A 19,363-nucleotide genomic window follows, 5' to 3' on the forward strand; every position below is an offset into this window, starting at 1 on the left:
CTGAACTGATTTCTTTCTTCACATAAAACAAGATGGTCGTGTTAGTTATTCCTTCACTCTAATCGAATGCCATCAGTGGACACCTGTCTTTTCTTAATAGTTTCTAACACTCATGATTCTATAATAATCTTGTAGACTAGATACTTCCCTTATCGAAAAATAAACATGTTGACAAGCAGACTTGACATGTTCTCAAAAGATCCTCTGTTAACAGTTGTAGATATGTACTGGGTCTAGTTGGGATGGAGTTAATTTTCTTGGTAGTAGCCCATATGATGCCATGGTTTAGATATGTAACCAAAACAGTGCTGGTAACACACCAGTGTTTTGGCTATTGCTGAACCATATTTACACAGCATCAAGGCCACCTCTGTTTCTCACACTGCCCCATCAGCAAGCCAGCTGGGGGAGGGCAAGAAGTTGGGAGGGAACACAGCTAGGACAGTTGACTCGGACTAACCAAAGGGATACTCCGTATCATAGAATAGTTTGAGTTGGGAGGGACCTTTAAAGGTATCCATTCCAACCCCACTGCAAGTGATAACATTACGCTCAGCAACAAAACTGGGGGGAAGTGTCTCCAAAGTTGCCATTGCTCAAAGACTGGCTGAGCATCAGTCTGCTGGTGGTGAGCAATTGCTTTTGCATCACTTCTTTTCCTTTTTTTTTCTTCATTTATTAAACTGTCTCAGTCTAGACCTATGAGCTTTTTTCCCCCTCTCTTTTCCCCCTCTGAATCTCTCCCACAACCCGCTGGGGGAAAGTAAGCAAGTGACTGGGTGTTGGCTTAGCTGCCAGCTGGGGTCAAACCCATCACAACATGTAAACATAGAGAAACACTTTAATTCAAGTAACGCCTATTTCTTCGTTATGATATTTTCCCAACCACTCCTGTCCCCCTTCCCTAATAAAAATAGTCCTCATGAACTTGATTCTGTCCTAACCTAGCTGTTTTCATTGTACTAAGTCATTATAGCTCTGAAAACACAGCGAAGCGCTCTATTTAATAAAACCTTGATTCACTTCCAAGACAAATAAAACAGCCTACCATTTCTGGTTTCTCCAGATTTTAAGTTTTAGCAATATGAAAAAAATATGCCAAAATAAACTAACAAAATTTTCAAACACTGTCATAGCACTAAAAAGGCACCATGAGATTCCTAGATCTGAACTTTTGATAAATTTTGGGTTACATAAGATAATCACAGCACCTAAAGCTCTTCAAGTTTCCAACACTGCTTCAGTATGGGCTAACATTACACCCTACTTAGAAACAAGTGACAATGGTTTGTTGTTAAAAGCATTGACACTTTCTATGTCTGGCTTCACACATCATCACCAGTAGAAACATAAAGACCATGTTATTAAGACCACTTTTTAATTTATTAGGAAATGACAATTTAAAGCATGAGATTCAAGTTCTTTATAGTTTCTCCTAATAAAAGCTTAATTTGCAAGTCCTTTTTTAAAGCCAACTGTATAAACTACAGAAAGCAAAACAGTTTTATAAACATTAGCTGATGATCCAACTCTTCCTTGTTAGGAAAGCCAGAAGCAGACCTTTTCACTTGTATCTAATCATATTAAATATAAATAAATAAAAAGTCATAAACTCAAATTCTTCAGAAATGCACTTCTGATTTTCAATTTCTTTCATTTTTCAATTTCCACATTTTTGAGTCATTTATTTCGCTGTTTAACTATTGGATAATTATCTGAGGAATTATTGAAATTCTGGAGGAAAGTTTAATAGAGATGATCATTTAAGTGTACATACTTCATTAGCCTTCTATATCCCACTGATGTTCTTAAGTTGGCCCTATTGAAATATTCCAAAAGATCTAATGGGAGATGAAGTAGAGGAAGTGTCATTTTAGGTAAGTCTTTTCTCAAGCTCATGTTCTGACTGTTAAGACTTTACACAAGTACTAAATCCTGGGTCACATAAGGCAAGCGTATATCCACACATTTTTAAAACTGGTCACCACAAATGACTCACAAGAAAACCACAGGATGCCACAATCACAATTCACTAACATCCTTAAGAATAAGGTTAATAATGATATGCCAATGGTAAAGATTTATGGAAAAGCTTACTCTCCCTCTAAATAGTAAAACATATTACTACCAGCTGGGTAGATGAAACACCAGTAACTTTCTTAGATGTCACATCACAATAGTTATGCCACAGCAGCACAGATCAAGAGAAACATTACCTGTTTGTCAATGGCGGCTTCCAATTCAGGATAGCCTACTTTATCAAGCTGGATATCTGGAAACAGATCTTCAATTAGACTCAGGAATAAGGGTTCATCTTCATCAATCTAGTGAAAATCAGGGGTGGGGGAAACAGATTAAAACCTATTTATTCTAGCATCTTAAAAAACAATCCCGAACTCTTGCAGAGCTAAAGAAATATTTGAAAACATAAGGAACCATACACAGTAACACTCTAGGTGCTAAACACTCTAGCAGGACATAGCAGAAGGAGATCATATGATGCTGCCAATAATCAAAAGCTATTGAAAATAAACCACTAACATACAGACTGAATTTATTAAAGTAGATTTTAGCAATATCATTTATACAAATAGGAAATTATTTGTCTAAGGTGTAAAAAAAGATAATAAAAGAGATGAAGTATCACAGCAACAGAAGAGGTTCTGTTAGCTATTTAAGACAGATGAGATGGTACTCATTACTACAAATAAGGATTATTTCAAAAGAGTGACTAAATACTTCAGGTCAAAGGTTCTAAAGAGGTTACTATATAGACTTCTCTTTGGTCGCTTATTTTTGTAGGTAGCAAGGAAAATATGTAAAAACAATTCTGAACAATTCAAGGTGGTGTGGTTTAACCCAGGTAGGCAGCCAAGCACCACACAGCCCCTTGCTCACTCCCTCCCCAGCCCCATACAAGGTACTACAACGAAAATAAAGTCTATCCCAGCCAAAACTAGTACCCAAGTCCATCCAGAAAATGGAACATTTCCAGGCTATCTTCAGTGTAAAGGCCACATCCAATCTTCTAGTGATCGCCTTAACAGTTTTAAATTGTATTTCCAAGAAAGCCCACATAGCTCCAAAGTGCAGTTTAATTAATTTACCAGGCCCTCAGAACTTACCAGTTTAGACAGGTTCATGTCTCTCAGCACACGCATGACAATGGTAGATTCAGTATCTGTGGGATTTGCTCTTTTTGCTGCTCCTAACGTACGTAGCACTGACAATATATTCCGCAAGCCAAAATCATAATGCACCTAGAAGATATGCAAAGTTTGAGGAAATCTTCCCCCAGTTAACATGCATGAAACAATTCTTATTTGTCATTTAAGATATGTATTTGTATAAGAAGTGGTACACGTGGCACAAATGCTTCCTAATATCCAACAACTAGCCTTTGGCTGTATGACTATGGGAGACTTCATTCCCCACCTCTGCTACCATCTACCAAACTGCAAGGTGTGACAAAAAAAAGAAATGTCATCACAAGTCTTTGAACAAAGGTAAGGTTCCCAAGGACTATTAAGAAATAAACTAGCAGTATTATTTTGAATTCTCTGTGGACCTTGGAAACTGACTTTATTTGAGAAACACCTAAACAAGCACAGGCAGCACAAACCAAATGCCTCTCAATCCGTTCTATAAGACCGACTAATATACAAGCCCTTTATTTGCCTCAGCAATCACCATTCATTAAAGCTAAATCTTAATAATAAGCAGTGTTCCGAATGACAGTCCCATTCTTGTAAGATAACCTGTAGGAGGAGTTAATCCTCCAGGACAGCAGAGGGTTGCACTACTAAAATGCAAGTGTCATTTAGCTTACTTAGTGAACATGAACTTTTCCATTTTCTTCACATAGATAACAATAATTTGTGACATCACATATAATTTTTCCCCTAAGATAATTTCTCCTCATATGAAAATAATCACCTGCTTTGACAGTTGCTCTTCACACAGCTTGTACAGCGTAAAGAATTTCCTTGCCAATACAACATTAGCAATGAAACCACAACTAGCCAATTTGACACGAATTATGATTTGACGATCAGGAACCATCATAGCCACCGAACGGAAGTTGATCTTCAAGTTTTCAGGAAGTTCTTGCCGTCCAGCATATCCTGGATTCTGGAGAGAAGAACAGGTTTTGAAGTTGACTGCAACTTGCACAAACAGAAGAATCAGCAAAGGAACATGTAACCTGGTTAGACAAAAATAGCTTTTTGGCTTTAAATCACATGTAAAAATTAATTGCCATGCAGATTTACCACCATATCTCTACAGCATTTTAGCCTCTCTTACATCCATGAGGTATGAAAAATGTTCCACCTAAACACTTCAAATCTGTATTTATAGCCTTATATGTCCTGTTTTTACCAGCTACTTCTACCTATATCTCTATGGCCACTTCTCTGTACTACCAGAATGCAGCATGCACAATTAATCTGACGTTGAGATAACTTGTATTTACAACACTGGCTGTATTTGTTATTTGCATGTGCTTGATGTCATTGAAACAAGAGCCTGTAAACTGTCTTTGTAGTAACGCTCAATGTTCTCAAACTGCCAGTGAGTTCTAAGAGCTGAGTGACAATATGAGTTAGCAAGTACACTTAACACACCAGGTTAGAAGCGATTATTGTACAATCAACACTGGCTTATTAGAAACCTACTGAATACCTACCATAGTAAGAAAGATGCCAAATTCTGGGTTCATTTCCACATTATCACCATCAGTAAAAATAAAGCTTTTCTTACGTTCCTTCTTACATGTCAGCACAACTGCAATTTGCTGCGCAGCTACCGATAGTACTGGTAAATCAATACGATTGAACTCATCAAAGCAACCCCAGGAGCCAGACTGAGCAAGACCTTCAAAGAGAAAAGCAACTAAGCATCTGACCATTATGTTGTTAACCCTTTTTTGGCGCAATTCATAAGCCAAAAATCAGGTTAATCTACCTCAGGAAAAAAAAAAAGTTTATTTTTGAGGGTTGGGAAAGAGTCAAGGAGAAGAGTTTAACTCTTTTTTAAGCAAGAAGTTGCAAAATTCCAAAAGTCCTCAAGCTTGTCTAGGATACTACATCCTTCAATTTCTGCTCCTTCTCTCAGCATCTTGAATGTTTTACTGGTCCTCCCTACCCCCCAGAAAAAATCCCTGCAGTAAGTCTATGAAAATATGATGGGTTGTCAATAGCTTATCGCACAGATTAAAATGAACAATAAAGTTGACTTCACCTGGAAAGAAGTTAGGGGTCAGTCTGTGCCACAACTGCATTCTTCCTCATGTATTTTGGGGAAAACAAAACAAAAAATCATCAACGCAGTCACTTGCAACAATACAAGAGCCAAGGACCTCCACTTGATCTCTAATTCAACATCTGCCATGACTGAGAGGTATCAGTTTCTGGTGCCTAAAAAAAGTCATCTGCATCTAACGTCAGTGAGCTGTGCCAATTGTTTTTAACATATATAGCACTGTTCATGCACTTCCTTCAACTGATAAAAACTTTGACATTTGAAGGAGACAAAATACTGAAATCGGAATCCAACACATTCCACCGGTTCAGAAATAAATTTCACAGATTTTTCTTTTTGTACTTGCCATCCTCCTTAATTATTTCAAGTGTCTTTTTGTATCCTTTCATAAACTGTCTTATGGTTTCAGACATTTCTATTCCTTGAAGACCATGTCGCAAATGTATTTTACATTCATAAGATATTAATTACTTGAATTAAAAGGCTGAAAACCACCTTTGATTATTTGTTGACCTTGCTTTATAAAGATGTTCTCTCAGCATTTGTAACTTTCACATAGTCCATAGAATCATATAATCACAGAATATCCTGAGTTGTAAAGGACTCATGAGGATCATCAAGTCCAGTCCTGACTCCACACAGGGCTACCCAACAGTTAAACCATACATCTAAGAGTGTTGTCCAAACACTACTTGAACACCGACAGGCTTTGGGCCCTGACTACTTCCTTGGGGAAAAAAGTTTTCCTAATATCCAATGTGAACTTCACCTGACACAGCTTTAAGCCATTCCCTCATGTCCTATTACCAGACACCAGAGAGAAGAGATCAGCGCCTCCCTCTCCGCTCCCCCTCATGAGGAAGTTGTAGACAGCAACAAGGGCACCCCTCAGTCTCCTCCTTTTCCAAGATGAACAAACCTAGTACACTCAGCTGTTCCTCGTAAATCATGCCTTCTAGTTCTTTCACCATCTTTGTTGCTCTCCTTTGGACACATTCTATTATTTTTATATGCTTCTTACGTTGTTGACCCCAAAACTGTACACGGTACTTGAGATGAGACCACTCCAGTGCTGAGTACAGTGGGACAATCACTTCTTTTGACCAATTAGTTATGGTGCGCTTAACGCACCCAAGGATACAGTTGACCCTTTCGGCCAACATCTTACCTTTGGTCCACATCTTACCTTTGAAGATCCTCCCAAGTCCTCGGAAATCCATCTGGTCTGAACAGTTGAAGACCACTACATATTTTCCAAGGCACCGTCCCATGTCTTTGATGGTTTCAGTTTTTCCAGTTCCTGCAGGTCCCACAGGTGCTCCACCCATGCTCATGCCTAAAGCTTGAGCCAAAGTGATGTAACATCTAAAAGGCAACAGGCTATCATCACTTAATGGCCTGCAGCCAGAGAAACTTACTCAAGTGTGTTACATGGGGAAGGTCTGATTTAAGGAGACAAGGAAACTGCTGAAATTACATGCCTCTAATTACAATTTAAATCAGTAAGAAGGAAAACCCTTCACTCAGCCTCTGATGCAGGTAATATTAGGGTTCATCTCATACATAAAGTGGAAGAACAGATAATCCTCAATAATCAACAACCTGAAAGATCACGAGAAGGGAAGAAAGCAGATACAGAGATGCTGCCTAATCTAGTTTGGGTAGCTTAGTTCCTGAATTACTTCAACTGAAGTAGTTCTTAACTACATTATAGTATGGAGTACAATAATGAAAGACAGCTAACCTTTCCTTTCTCATCCACCTGAAAGTTTGATCATACAGTGCATCCCATTTTCATAAATGAAACTTGTATGCCTAATGCAGTGAAACACCAGCTAACAATTATATCTAAAGAGATGCTCTAGAATTTGCTGTATGGAATAGTTTAAAAAAAAACAACAAAAACAACCCACAACCAACCAAACCCACCCGATGCCCTTTATTTTGCCAATGATAGCTTATAAAGCATCCTTTGTGTTGTTCCAGTTAGGTAGGTAGGCCCCTCTCTTAATAGGACTGCAATTCCTTCAAATACCTTCTAGATCAAAGGCAGAATCTTGTCATGTGGCAGAAATTGAACTGGAAGTTACTCGTATTGTAAGGCACAGAAACTAAAATATTAATGCCTTCCATGTAAAATTATTGACTTTGATAAGACTGTGAAGGATAAACTCTGCAGAGATCTATTTTGCATCCAAAAGGAATGACTAAATTGCTCTTGTGAAAGCCTAGGTTTGGCATCAAAGCATAAAGGAATAAAATCAGTCTTTTTCACCTGTCTGTAAGAGGTGTTATGACAAGCCTGTCAGTACAGCCCAAGAATTCATTCTGGTATGTGAAACCCACATCAGTGATCTTAATCATCATTTTATCAGAGTCTTCATTAAAATAAAATCTACACTGTTTCAGCCACTCGAAGTCTGTAGGGCTCTTGATATGCATGCAACACTAAGAAAAAAGGGGAAAAAAAGGCTGTGATATTAATGGTTAACATTTACTTTTGCATTTGTATTACCTCATCTTAGTAGTACTGCAAAGGCAGCACTGCAATCACAACGAAAGACAGAAAGAACAGCTAGTTACACAAGAATAGTGAAGACCCTATCTTGATTTTTTACCACAAAAATTGCTAATGTGTTAGTGCTGTCCCTGAAACCCATACTAAGGCAAAGGAACTTCAGGCTTTAAACAAGTATGTCAAAATTCTAAATAAAAATGAACAGTCCATAAGTCTCAAACAAAATTCATTAAGTTCAGTTAACATTAAAGCTGTAATTTCTTTTACTCATCTCTACCATTTTATTTTTACATATGAGTAGGAAGCACGTAATGCAATACTTGATTTTAAAAAATGTCATGAGAATTGCATGGAAACACATGCAAATTGGAAAAAAGGTATTTCAAGACACTGTCATGGTGCAGATATTAGTTAAAAAAATTCAACAGAGCTGGAAGTAATTCAAAGTTGACCAACTGAATATTAAAACAGGATTAAAAAAGATATCCTACAGGTTGTATCTAAAAATTATACTTACATAAGATGATTATAACTTGACTACAATGAAAAGATAAGTGCCTGCTTATCAGCAATGGGTTAAACCTCAGTAATTCTTTTCTCAGCTTAATTTCAGAGTCAGGTCCAGAGCTTCCTATAGGTAAAAAGGTAGGCTAGCTTTTAAGTTTGATTGTTTAAGCAGTAAATGCTTTCATTTTCCTAATTTTAGTATCCTGTGGCAGCATGAGAAGGTGTGAAGTGAATAAATAAATCCCTAAGTAATAATTAAGTATGCTACTGAAACAAAAACAGAGGGGATAGCTGCTTCAACCAACTTCAAACTTTTTCCTGTACTATAACTCTACCTTCAATCTATTCACTCCTCAAAACTCACAATGTAGTCCAGAGAAAGGACAATTACCTGCAACACAATGTGTGAGGAAAAAGAAGTCCCTAACTGATCAGGCAACAGAGGCATCTAACTTAAGCGGGCCAATACAAAGTATTATAAAATTCTGCTACTGCTTGTGGGGCAAAAAACCCACTGAATTACTTAAAGGGAAACTAAGACATGGATTGAAGCAACATCAGCATTTTTATAATACTCCAGGTCACATAATCATTACAGTCCTCAAATTAAACGTTTAGCTTAAGAGGCAGGAGTTCATAGGTACAATAATATTTTCCTCTTGTCCTTTCACACTGTTTTATGTGGAAACCACCTCATAACTCATTGTAAATTTTTCCATACTTACCAGACCATCAAAAATGTCCCTCTGATGCACATGAATAGTGATTAATGTCTCGTATTTAACTCGCTCGACTGGGCTAAGGTCTTTTGTTGTCATATCTATCAGCATGTTTAGAAGATCCAGGAAAAACTGGTTCGTCTTTCGCATAGCTTTTTTATCATACCTGGCATTAGTCAAAGCTTCTTCTGAGTCTCTTGTCCAAATCATTTGGATCCCCAACAACCCAACCTTAGGAAACATAAAAGCATATGCTTCATAATCTTTTCTCTTTCACCCAAAATGTACCTTCAGAGACACATATAAACTAAAGAAATGGTTCTGCTACTATTTGTTTAAAATTAGTTTTTCATGCATCCATATAGAGATCAGTGAACCCATGCATTTGTTTTGTGTGTCCCAACTCCATTCATAAACATAGTTAAGTCCACACTTCCACCTTGTAGATACTGCCTACAGTGCACTGCTGATAAAACTGTTCAATATAATTTACAGCATATATAAATACTATATATAATTAATATGCTTTATATATAATTAATAACTAATCAGTGAATAATTAATGCTTCAATTTAAAATATTTTTTCAATAATTCACAAAGCTTTTCTTCCTTCTCCAGCAACATTCCTGATCACAAGTGAAGAAGCTTTTACTAAGGAAATAATTTTCCCTCAGCACTAGCCTCTGCTCCAAATCTTTACCAATATATAGTGTCTTCCTGAATATATAAACAAATATACAGTTTTACTGCTTTTCCTTCAGCAGTCAAGTATTAAGCTGGTAAAGAAACAGTGTTAACTCCATTGCATTAATTTACTGCATTCAGCATTATTTTTGAACAAGAGCTTCAGGGTAAGTTTTCTTTTGGTTTCAGATATGTAAACTGTAACTTAAAAGACTGAGGTGATTAAGATAAATTTAAATGTCAGTTTTACATTTATAACACTGGCTGCAATTTTGATTGCAAAGACAAGAAAAAAAAACATCAACATGCTACATATCTGTGAACAATTCTTCATTGATTTAACAATAATATTACCTGGGCTGGGTAAGTAGAAAGAAATTCAGTCAGCTGGAAACTAGTTTCCTGGATGTGCGCAGCTGCCTGGCGAATAACACGATGCAGTGACAGCTGGGATTCCTTCAACAAAGAATTGAGCCAAACTTCCACATTACCTTCAGCCATTACAGGTCTAGTCAGCTCTATAGTCTCACCCTCTCGTGAACTAACCGACAATATACGATCATATATCTAATAAAAGCAAAGCGAGAACATTTGTGTTTATAAATTCATTGTTATCTTTACCATAACTGTCTGATTTTCCTGCCATCACTCCATTAAACTTATTTAGGTAACTAATAAATTATACCAACCTGTTAAATGAAATATAAAAACAATTAAATCATTACTGCTGGCATGCAGAAAGGCTTTAAACAAAACACTGTCACCTGAACAAGGACACAAACCCCAATACACTGACAATCCCTGAATTGCACTTAAGTTTAAATGACAACATCCACTTTCCAGTCACAATAAAGGAAACCTTCCACCATTACTCGTGGATTAATATCCTAAGAAAATTTACAGGCTTACAATCAAAAATAACGGAAACACAAAAGGAACATGGTCAATGAAACTAATTTCAAATGCATGGGGAGGTAGTGAATTTCTAAGAAAATTTATACATACACAGGGAAAGAAAAATTTTTGTTGCTATCTGTTCTTGTAAAGGGTATAAGAAAACAGTTCCTCAAACAGTATGTTTGAAGGGATATTAAGGATAACTAAAACAGGTGAGAGACTAGATATGCTTTTTCTTACAATCAAAAAATGAATGAAAAAGTACAAATACAGGCAATCTAAAGATACAAATATGTCATAAAGAATCAGAAAGCTTATCTGAGAGGATGCTAGCCTACATTAAGCCACATAAGACAGTTCAGTACCTGGATGTTTTCTTCTGAAACCTAAGTACTGGTGCAAATTTTTGTTTTGCTATTCTACATAGAGTTTTCCTATTACGTAAATGAGGATATGAAACGAAGTCTTACGTGAAGAAAGCCTACACAGCATCAAATAGTTGATGAGCTTGGTAAAACAGCTGAATGCCCTATGCACCCAGGTAGGTTTCTTATTTAACAAGTATCACACATGGTTAATTTGAAAGAATGTAACACTGAGGTGTGGGCAGTACATACCCTTTCATGGAACCTGACAGTTTTAATGTTGTCAAAGACATTCAGCAGATGTGCCTGTATATTGTGAGAGTCTGATGCCTGGCCAAGAATTTCTAAGAGAGCAGGATCTGACACAAAGAAGAATCGTGGAAATAGAAGACGCTTTTTCTCCAGGTACCTGCATTTTTAAAAAAAAATTGAGGGGGCAGGGGGTAGATGGTAAGTGAATTAGGTTAATTTATACATCCTTCCCTCTTTAAAGGTCACATTTCTCACTGTGTATCACTGCAATTTTTAGCAGTGGCAATGACGACAATTCTTATCCATCACACCTTCATGTTAAGCACCTGCTTTAAAGCTACTCTTCTAGCATCAAAAATCACTTCATGGAAAGCTTTTATTATTTGCTATAACGTAAGCACCAGTAAAAAGAAAAGAAACTAAACCAAAATAAAATATTTTAACATTGAGTCTGTTACTTGCTATTTAGGTGTCTCATACTGAATTCTTCCCAGATTCATGAAGGGTCCAAATAAGACATACATATCTAGCCTGCCTTCTGGATTGAAACTAGGCTGAAACAAGCTTTGTTTGCAACAGAGATAGACAGTGAGTGACAGCATAGTCACAAATCAAATACTTATCAGTGAGTTGCTAGCAATTTCTTTAGAGGTGTTGTATCATCCCACTAACTTGTTTGCTCAGTTCAACTAAACTCATAGTAGAGCAAGAGCATGATCTTTGCAAAGTCCGTGGGACAGTACTCAAGCAATTGCTCTTTCCCTAGTTACACAATTCGCAACCATCTGCCCAAGACTGTGGTCTTGTAGTAATCTTACCCTGTGAGTGATTTCTGACAGATTTCAAGCTGTTCTAGTAAATGTGGTAGTAACTGTCCCATGATTTCATCTCCAATGCAGCACTGAACAACGTTAGGTGTTTCATGAGCTCGGGTCATGATCCTCACCCAGGATTTATCAATGTTGGAGAAACGCTTTGCTTCCTGTTGAAACATGATGACAAATGTGGAAGGGAAGAGATGGAGGAAGGAAGACAGAAAAGGGAAAAGGCACTTGCTTGCAGAATTGGCACCCAGTAATGTCACCAGTAATCTTCCACTAGTAATCCCCGTGTCCAACTTCTAAAGATTTTCCAGCTTAGAAAAACACAAATCTTTCTGCTTACACAACACAGCTTATTTTATACTTGACTGTCAAGCCTGCTATCTACTTTCTCTTTCAATCATTCTTAGAGAAAAAGACAGAAAACCCATTATACTTGAATTGCATGCTTCAGATTTGAAGATTTTTTTCTAAAAACTAAAGTTAATTTTTCATTTGAAAAGCTATGAAGGCAAGTTTAAGAAAAGGATTCCTAGATACTGCTAGGCTAGTGGTAGGTACTACTAAACTAGTCTAACTAGGCTAGGCTACTACTACACACAACACTTAAACACATATTGGTTAACAATTTTACAATCTAGAAATAAAAAGATCAACTAGCTCACACAATTTTATTATTCTTCCTAACGCAAGACTTCTGTTGGCATTGTTAACATAATTTCTAAGCAAGACTAGTTTTGTTAAGTACCAAAAACTGAAGTTTATGTCACTGCATCAATTATGACACCACAGTTAAGTTTTATTCTTAAAATGTAGAAAACCAAACTGAAAAAAGGCATGTCTGAAAACCTTTGGAAGCTGCTTTGCTATGTCACCACCAACAAAAACAGCTTCTAAATAAATCCACAAGTTCTGCACAGTCATCCAGTTCTCAATGATATCTGTTGTGCTGGAAAGATAGTGCACCCATTTCTGAATCTGTGTCTTGAAGGGTGTGTTGTATCTAAAATAAAAAGAAGACACTTCCTTTATTTCAAGAAGGAAACAAGTGTCTTGAAAGCCACCACATTACTCATAAGGATGAGGAATAATTTTGCTGCTTGTATCTTTGTCAAGCAAATCTATAAAAACCTGCACTTAACTCATTTCAGCTAGTTAGCAGCTATAAACCAAATCAACTTGCTACTTTGTACACATGGTGCATAGCACAGCTCTGATCCCACAGAAGCTGAATAGGAGCAAGATTTCAATTTCACTCTAAGATAAAGTGGTTTCAAAAAAGGACTATGCAACATCTTGTAAGCTGCAAGACTCCCAGAGGCCCTTATCAACCGAAATCTTGCTTTTGAACATCTGCCTCATGATCAGGTTCTGTGTTCCTTATTTTATCTGTGGGCTTTGGCATGTGAAACCAAACAAACTGAAGCTCATTTTCGTTGGCAATTTCAGCGCCTTTGGCATGAGGCAGCGACCTCTCACTGGGGCCAGAATAGCAGTGCCTGTAATGCCCGTAGTAAGCCTGCCACAACCAGGCAGTGGTCCCCTTTATGCTTGTCACCACTTTCTTGCATCGATGAAAACTGTCCAGTTGATTATTGAGGATGTCTGAACTGCATCCACATGCTTTCAAAAGAACTTATTGGAGGGATACAGAGAATAAGAACTAGCCCATGAACAGTTCAAGGACAAGCAAGCTCTTAGTTTTTATCTAGATGTTTACTTTCCTTCTCCTCTGTGAAAGATAGATTTGTTCAATAAAACAAAGCCTCTTCCTGATATTTTTAACTCTCCCCCCCATTCCTGTTACCTGTTATTCATGAGAGAGCCAAGCATCATCAAGCTGTCCTCCATGGTAGCAATTGTTTCCGACGTGCTGTCACCTCTTAAAAGAAGTTCCCCACGGGTTTTAAAGTTTGCGAAGATAAACGTTTTGTTGTCCCATTCAGCTATCACGTGCTTTAACTTCTGCTCAATGTCTCTCTCCTTCACAGCACTTATGCAGATATCCTTTTAAATAAATAGGATGTCAAAACAAGCTATGAATGGTTCAAGTCTCTGGTATACAAATCTCACTCGTATTTCTTTTAACCCTAGTAAGGCTGATGAGCAACTATTTATCAAGTGGGAAGACCTACAGACGTACAAACACCATAGCTAATAACCTGTACACTACATCATGATATGGCCAGCTTTGAGGGGAATAATAAAAGAATAATACAGTGATTGTTTTTCATATCTTTAATGTTGCAAACCAAGGCACATCACAAATTAACTCCTGGGCCAGGTTGCATAATTTAGAAAGAGGAGCTGGCAGCACAATATATTGGTGTCATTATTTTATACGAAAAGCTGAAGTGATAGTTTATTTCTCTATTCTTTCTTTAGAAATATACTGTTTTCCTTCTTACTACCGTTACTTCTACACTATTCAAGCAGATTGTTTTGTTTCATGCACCCATTTCTCTTCCTTCACAATACCTCTATTTCTTCTTTATATCTTAATAGTGGAGCTTCCATTATGTTCCTCAGTTTGAATGTTTCACTTTCCACATCAAAGCTGTGTTCAGTGAGATCTGTAATCTGCTTCCAGTGCCGAGGCATCATTGCTTTACTTGACATACGCTCGAGCAATGGGCAACATTCACTGAAGTCCTCAATGGTCTTCTTTAGGTCAAAAAAGGCCTGCCATTCCTTTACACCACGAGGAAGCTTACGGCATCTATGTAGAAACAATGCAAGCTTTTTCAAACAGTTTCAAATATTCTTTCTGTTACCCATTTAACCACAGTATATGGTTTTAACAGCAGACCACATACCTCCCAAATTCAGGTTACCTGTATCTTGAAGATTCTGTATGTGAGAAAATCTGCTTCCAGTCTATTTCATTGACCGATAGCTGGGCAGGCACCTACAGGCTCCCCTTAAGGAGTGTAGCTGCATAATTCTAATACACTTTGTCCAAGCTATCTTCAAAAACAATTGAACCACTTTACATCCTGATTTCATCTTTTGGTGAGGCTCATGATATGCACTGCTCTGTGCTCTAGAAAAAACCCTGTTCCTCAGCACATGCAGGTTTAAGTCTTTAAATCGTTTGATTCCTGGTTCAATGAAAAGTTCAGCTTCTATGCATGCAATATATCCCATTTTGTAGGAAAACTGTTCAGCAATTCACTAACTTGCCTTAAACATCTAGGGTGAATCTGTCTCTCATGAGTAATAATATTACAACAAACAAGTGACATTTCCCTTCACGTACAAAATAAATAGCCATTGTAACATATATTCCAATCTCATCAGAAAAAAGTTAACCAAGAAGCTCTCTAAGGAACAATAATCCTCAACATTTAGAATCTAAACTAGGTCCTTTATAAAATAAAGTTGGTAACGGATATATTTTTCAATTAAAATTCACATTTTCCATGTTTCAGTGAACAAATATATGCTCAGATATGATTATTGGTGCTAATCAATTATAATCATATTTAAGAAGTAACAGAAGTATTTTAGGCATCTTTACCACAGCAGAGCAGCAGTTTCTCACCTGTTCTGAAACTCCAGAAGTTCACTGTTAATTTTTCCAGTGTCTAACTCTGACCAAAGAATATCATAGTAGCCACTGACTGTGTCAATGACATTATTATATAGATTATAGAGTTTCTGTAACAGATTCAGTTGCTTCTTTATTTCAAGCAGCTGAGGATACCGAGTAACAGGCAAACCAAAAAGATCTTCTCCACCAGTACAAGTAATATATTTCCGAAAAAGATTATCAAATCGATTCTAAGAAAGAAAAAGAAAAAGATTAAACTAACTAACATTAAATAACTAAATATTCAAGACTGGCATTATGTTTAGAGCTACATTAGTGATTAAAATCTAGTAAATACGAGAAAGATATGCAGGAGATACTAGCCACTTACACTGTCAACAGTTTTGTCAACAATTTTCATGAGAAAACTAACTTCCAGTTAGCTTGGAGGCACATCTTTAGAAGTTGTCAGGGAGGCCATTTACTCCATGTGGCACAGTGATAGAACAACAAATGCTAAGCTTGCACTTGAAAGAGGTAGAGCACGACATGCAAAGCGAAGAAAGATGCATGCAGCAAATTCTACCTCTCCAAGTATGCTGTGCAATTCTTTTATCGAAGGGTTGAAGTAAGAATTACTACTGTTTAAGCAATAAAGAAAAACAAAATTTAATTGTCAATTGCAATATAACTGAGGGAACATAGTAGGAAGCCAAATGAATAGCACTATGGCAAAAGGAAAACCATTAGAAGTCATCATTACAGGAAGAGAAATTAATCATGGTACAAAAAAACCATTTCAATAGGAAAAATAGTCAGTTTAAAAGGAAACCTTTAGTATTATTTTAAAAAGGGGGAGAAAAGGGGCAGAAGATTGGGCAGAATTGTATTCATGAGGAAAAGACACAATAATGAACACCAGAACAGTCTATAGGCAAATACACTAAACTTTAGAGTAGGCTCTCATCAGGGTACTGGATTCTAGTAATTTTTACTCATTATCTATGCATTCTCTTAGCTGCTAAAAAAATAGAATCTAATTTTAACCAGCATTCTTTGCCAATGCATAGAAAAAATACCAACTTAGCTTTCATTAAGTGAAAACAGACTTTGCTCAATCAGTAACCCTGTGTATCAATGAAAATTAGTTCAACTACTCCAATTCATTCTCAGACCCTTCAGTGTTAGTTTACTTGCAGTAAGTATTAAGCAATGTCTTAGAATTAACAGTACCTGAAACATAGTAAGCCTGTCACTGGCTTCCTGAGGCTCTAAGCCAACCACCATTGGCCCATTCTAAAAAAAAAAAAAAAAAAATATTTAGAGGGTGTAAATAGCCACATGTTATTTCTAATCAGCATTATTAGCATTTTGTAAATGCTAAACTCAAACATTTTTGTGGCTGTGGGATTCCACCCCTATGTCAGATAACAAGAGAACCAAAAGATCACAGTTACCTACTAGAAGAAGCACTTTATTAAAAAAAAAACAAAAAACAAAAACCAAAGGCAGCAATTAGTTGTCTTTTTAATATAGAAGTTTCCCTAACAGTCTAAAAGTTAGGCAATGGTAGCTCCTTTTTCAAGTAAAATCAGCATTACTTAGAAGATGATACAAGACTGGTTCAGCTTGACTCATTTATATTCTACTGAGAAAGAATATAAGAGCTTAAGTCATTTGTACTTATATCCAACATCAGAAAATGCTTCTTGCACTCTAACATAATGTCTCATTAATCCCAATCTTCTTCACATTTGTTCATGCTAACTAGCTGTTTATCATAAACCCTAAATGTCTCAAGTCTTAATTTTTAAGATCTGATTGATTACCAGCATTACACACTTTAGTCACATACAAAAAAAACCCTGCCCTGCTCTGAAACTCAAATACCACATTAACAAGAATAAACATATTCTTCCAACAGTAGAGGCACATCCCATTAATTAGTCAACTCCACAATCTTTCCACGCTCCCACTGCTCCTCAAAAACTCCTCTAATACAACACACTACAAACACTTGCCTGATCATAATCTGAATAGAACTGTGCACAGTCTTCAGTAAAAGTCTTCACAGTGCTGATAAGCTCTCCTCTGAAGTTTGGCTGCAAAGCAATGAGTTCATTCTGCACTTCATTTGCACGGACTAGCAGTTTTTCCCAAGTGTAGTGCAAAGTGTCCACCTTCTCTGTCTCTTCCTTGGCCACAAGAAGATCGTATTTGTTTAACATAGCATAGGATTCCTGTCAGAAGGTTGGATCACGATACACAAAATGGTAACTGAAGTTAATGTTACACATATATGTATGCTACCATTTAAAATTTTTAAGATCAGAGAATGATTTGTTAGAAAATCTATTCTTTTTGCATAGCAATCATCACAATCTGGCAAACTAATACCAAAGTCAAAGAAACATCAAAATGAAAAGTAGCTAGCTCTCCTTAACTCCTTACCTTTCACATAGCATTCTTCTGATAGGTTAGTTGTGCTAGTGCAACCCGTCTCTCTAAAAAACTATTTCTAGTTAAAGTACTCCTTAAATCCACAGGTTTTAGTTTCATTTTAATGAGAATATTTTTCTGATGCATATCTTCAGTTATCTGCTATGACCCAAGCTGAATATTACGGGAGGTAAGCTGTGAGAAAGCATCTAAGCAGAGGCCTTCAAGCAAGCAAAGCAAACAAACTTCTATTCCATAAAGACCTTTAAGCCCTACTTCATGTTTTCAACGAAAAAGAATTAGGAAACCATATCAAAAGTTACCACAACTAATATGTTGCAACTATTTCAAATGTTATAACTATTCATCATTCAGAATAAGGAATCTACTTAAAAATTTACGTAATTGTCCTTTGTTTTCTCAGAACATTGATCTCCACTTGTATCACCAACATATAAACACTCCACATCTCGAAACCTTCAGTCAAGTTTCACAAAAACACAACTGAAATTCACTTACTGTAAATTAACATAGGGTAGGGTAGCAATGAATCTTGTGGCATAACAGTTTCATCCGAAAATTTTTGTAGAAAGTGGTATTATTTCCATTTACATTTTCCAGTTTGATCAAATTGCAGACAAATTGCAAAAATGGAAACATAACTACCTATCTGCCACCCCACTATGAGGAAAATACATCAACCTCCGTTAAAAAATCTGAAGCATGACTCCTTGTGCTTAGGGAATCGAGGCTTCTGCTTGCACAATTAGAAACTTCGGAATCCTTGGCTACCATGGCTTTTGCCTTGGCTCCACATCATATGGCAAACCAAGATAGGTCTTACAGCAGGAGCTTCCTGAATGTCACCTCCTAAGAGATCTCATTACCTACGACAATTTCACAGGAGGTTCCAGACAAGCTTTGCTTTTGACTGTAAACTACTTGTCCTGTGTTTGCTCCTTCACACAACTAGGGAGACCCTCACAGCTTCTAAGGCTGATACACATTTTTTCTTGGCTGTATTCTGCAAAATATGGAAGGCCTCCACACTCATTTTCATTATTTGCACATACGAGTATATACTGCATTCCATAATTTACCTCAGCTCATAGAAAACAGAATCAGAAAACGCAGGTACAAAACATTTGTTCGACAATAAACACAGTTTTTGCGTCTCCAAAACAGAATATTAGAGTTGTCATTATTTGGTAGATAAGAATTCTGTGTTGTTACTTTAATTTAAAACAATAAGGACACAACCCTGACAATAAAATTATGCGCAATCAGGAATCATGAACATGTCTTAGGAAAAAAAAAATTCTACTGAACGTCTAGTCAATGGTGCATTTTCCCAAACTATAGTATT

General features: G+C 36.8%; 1 protein-coding gene across 1 annotated transcript in view; it reads right to left on the minus strand.

Annotated features, from left to right (window-relative positions):
• Window positions 1-19,363, minus strand: part of DNAH5 (dynein axonemal heavy chain 5) — a 145,222-nt gene that overhangs the window by 66,394 nt on the left and 59,465 nt on the right. Inside the window, exons 25-40 of the mRNA XM_069808869.1 lie at window positions 17,580-17,798; window positions 16,792-16,854; window positions 15,571-15,809; window positions 14,505-14,745; window positions 13,834-14,033; window positions 12,876-13,029; window positions 12,024-12,187; window positions 11,206-11,362; window positions 10,046-10,258; window positions 9,013-9,237; window positions 7,538-7,710; window positions 6,449-6,627; window positions 4,688-4,875; window positions 3,937-4,131; window positions 3,126-3,260; window positions 2,217-2,324 (exon numbers count right to left, since the gene is read on the minus strand). Coding sequence (XP_069664970.1) covers window positions 2,217-2,324; window positions 3,126-3,260; window positions 3,937-4,131; window positions 4,688-4,875; window positions 6,449-6,627; window positions 7,538-7,710; window positions 9,013-9,237; window positions 10,046-10,258; window positions 11,206-11,362; window positions 12,024-12,187; window positions 12,876-13,029; window positions 13,834-14,033; window positions 14,505-14,745; window positions 15,571-15,809; window positions 16,792-16,854; window positions 17,580-17,798 — 2,853 coding nt within the window. The remainder of the gene's footprint in view (window positions 1-2,216; window positions 2,325-3,125; window positions 3,261-3,936; window positions 4,132-4,687; window positions 4,876-6,448; window positions 6,628-7,537; window positions 7,711-9,012; window positions 9,238-10,045; window positions 10,259-11,205; window positions 11,363-12,023; window positions 12,188-12,875; window positions 13,030-13,833; window positions 14,034-14,504; window positions 14,746-15,570; window positions 15,810-16,791; window positions 16,855-17,579; window positions 17,799-19,363) is intronic.

The sequence above is a fragment of the Haliaeetus albicilla genome, chromosome 21 (genome assembly GCF_947461875.1).
Source record: "Haliaeetus albicilla chromosome 21, bHalAlb1.1, whole genome shotgun sequence".
Lineage (NCBI taxonomy): Eukaryota > Metazoa > Chordata > Aves > Accipitriformes > Accipitridae > Haliaeetus > Haliaeetus albicilla.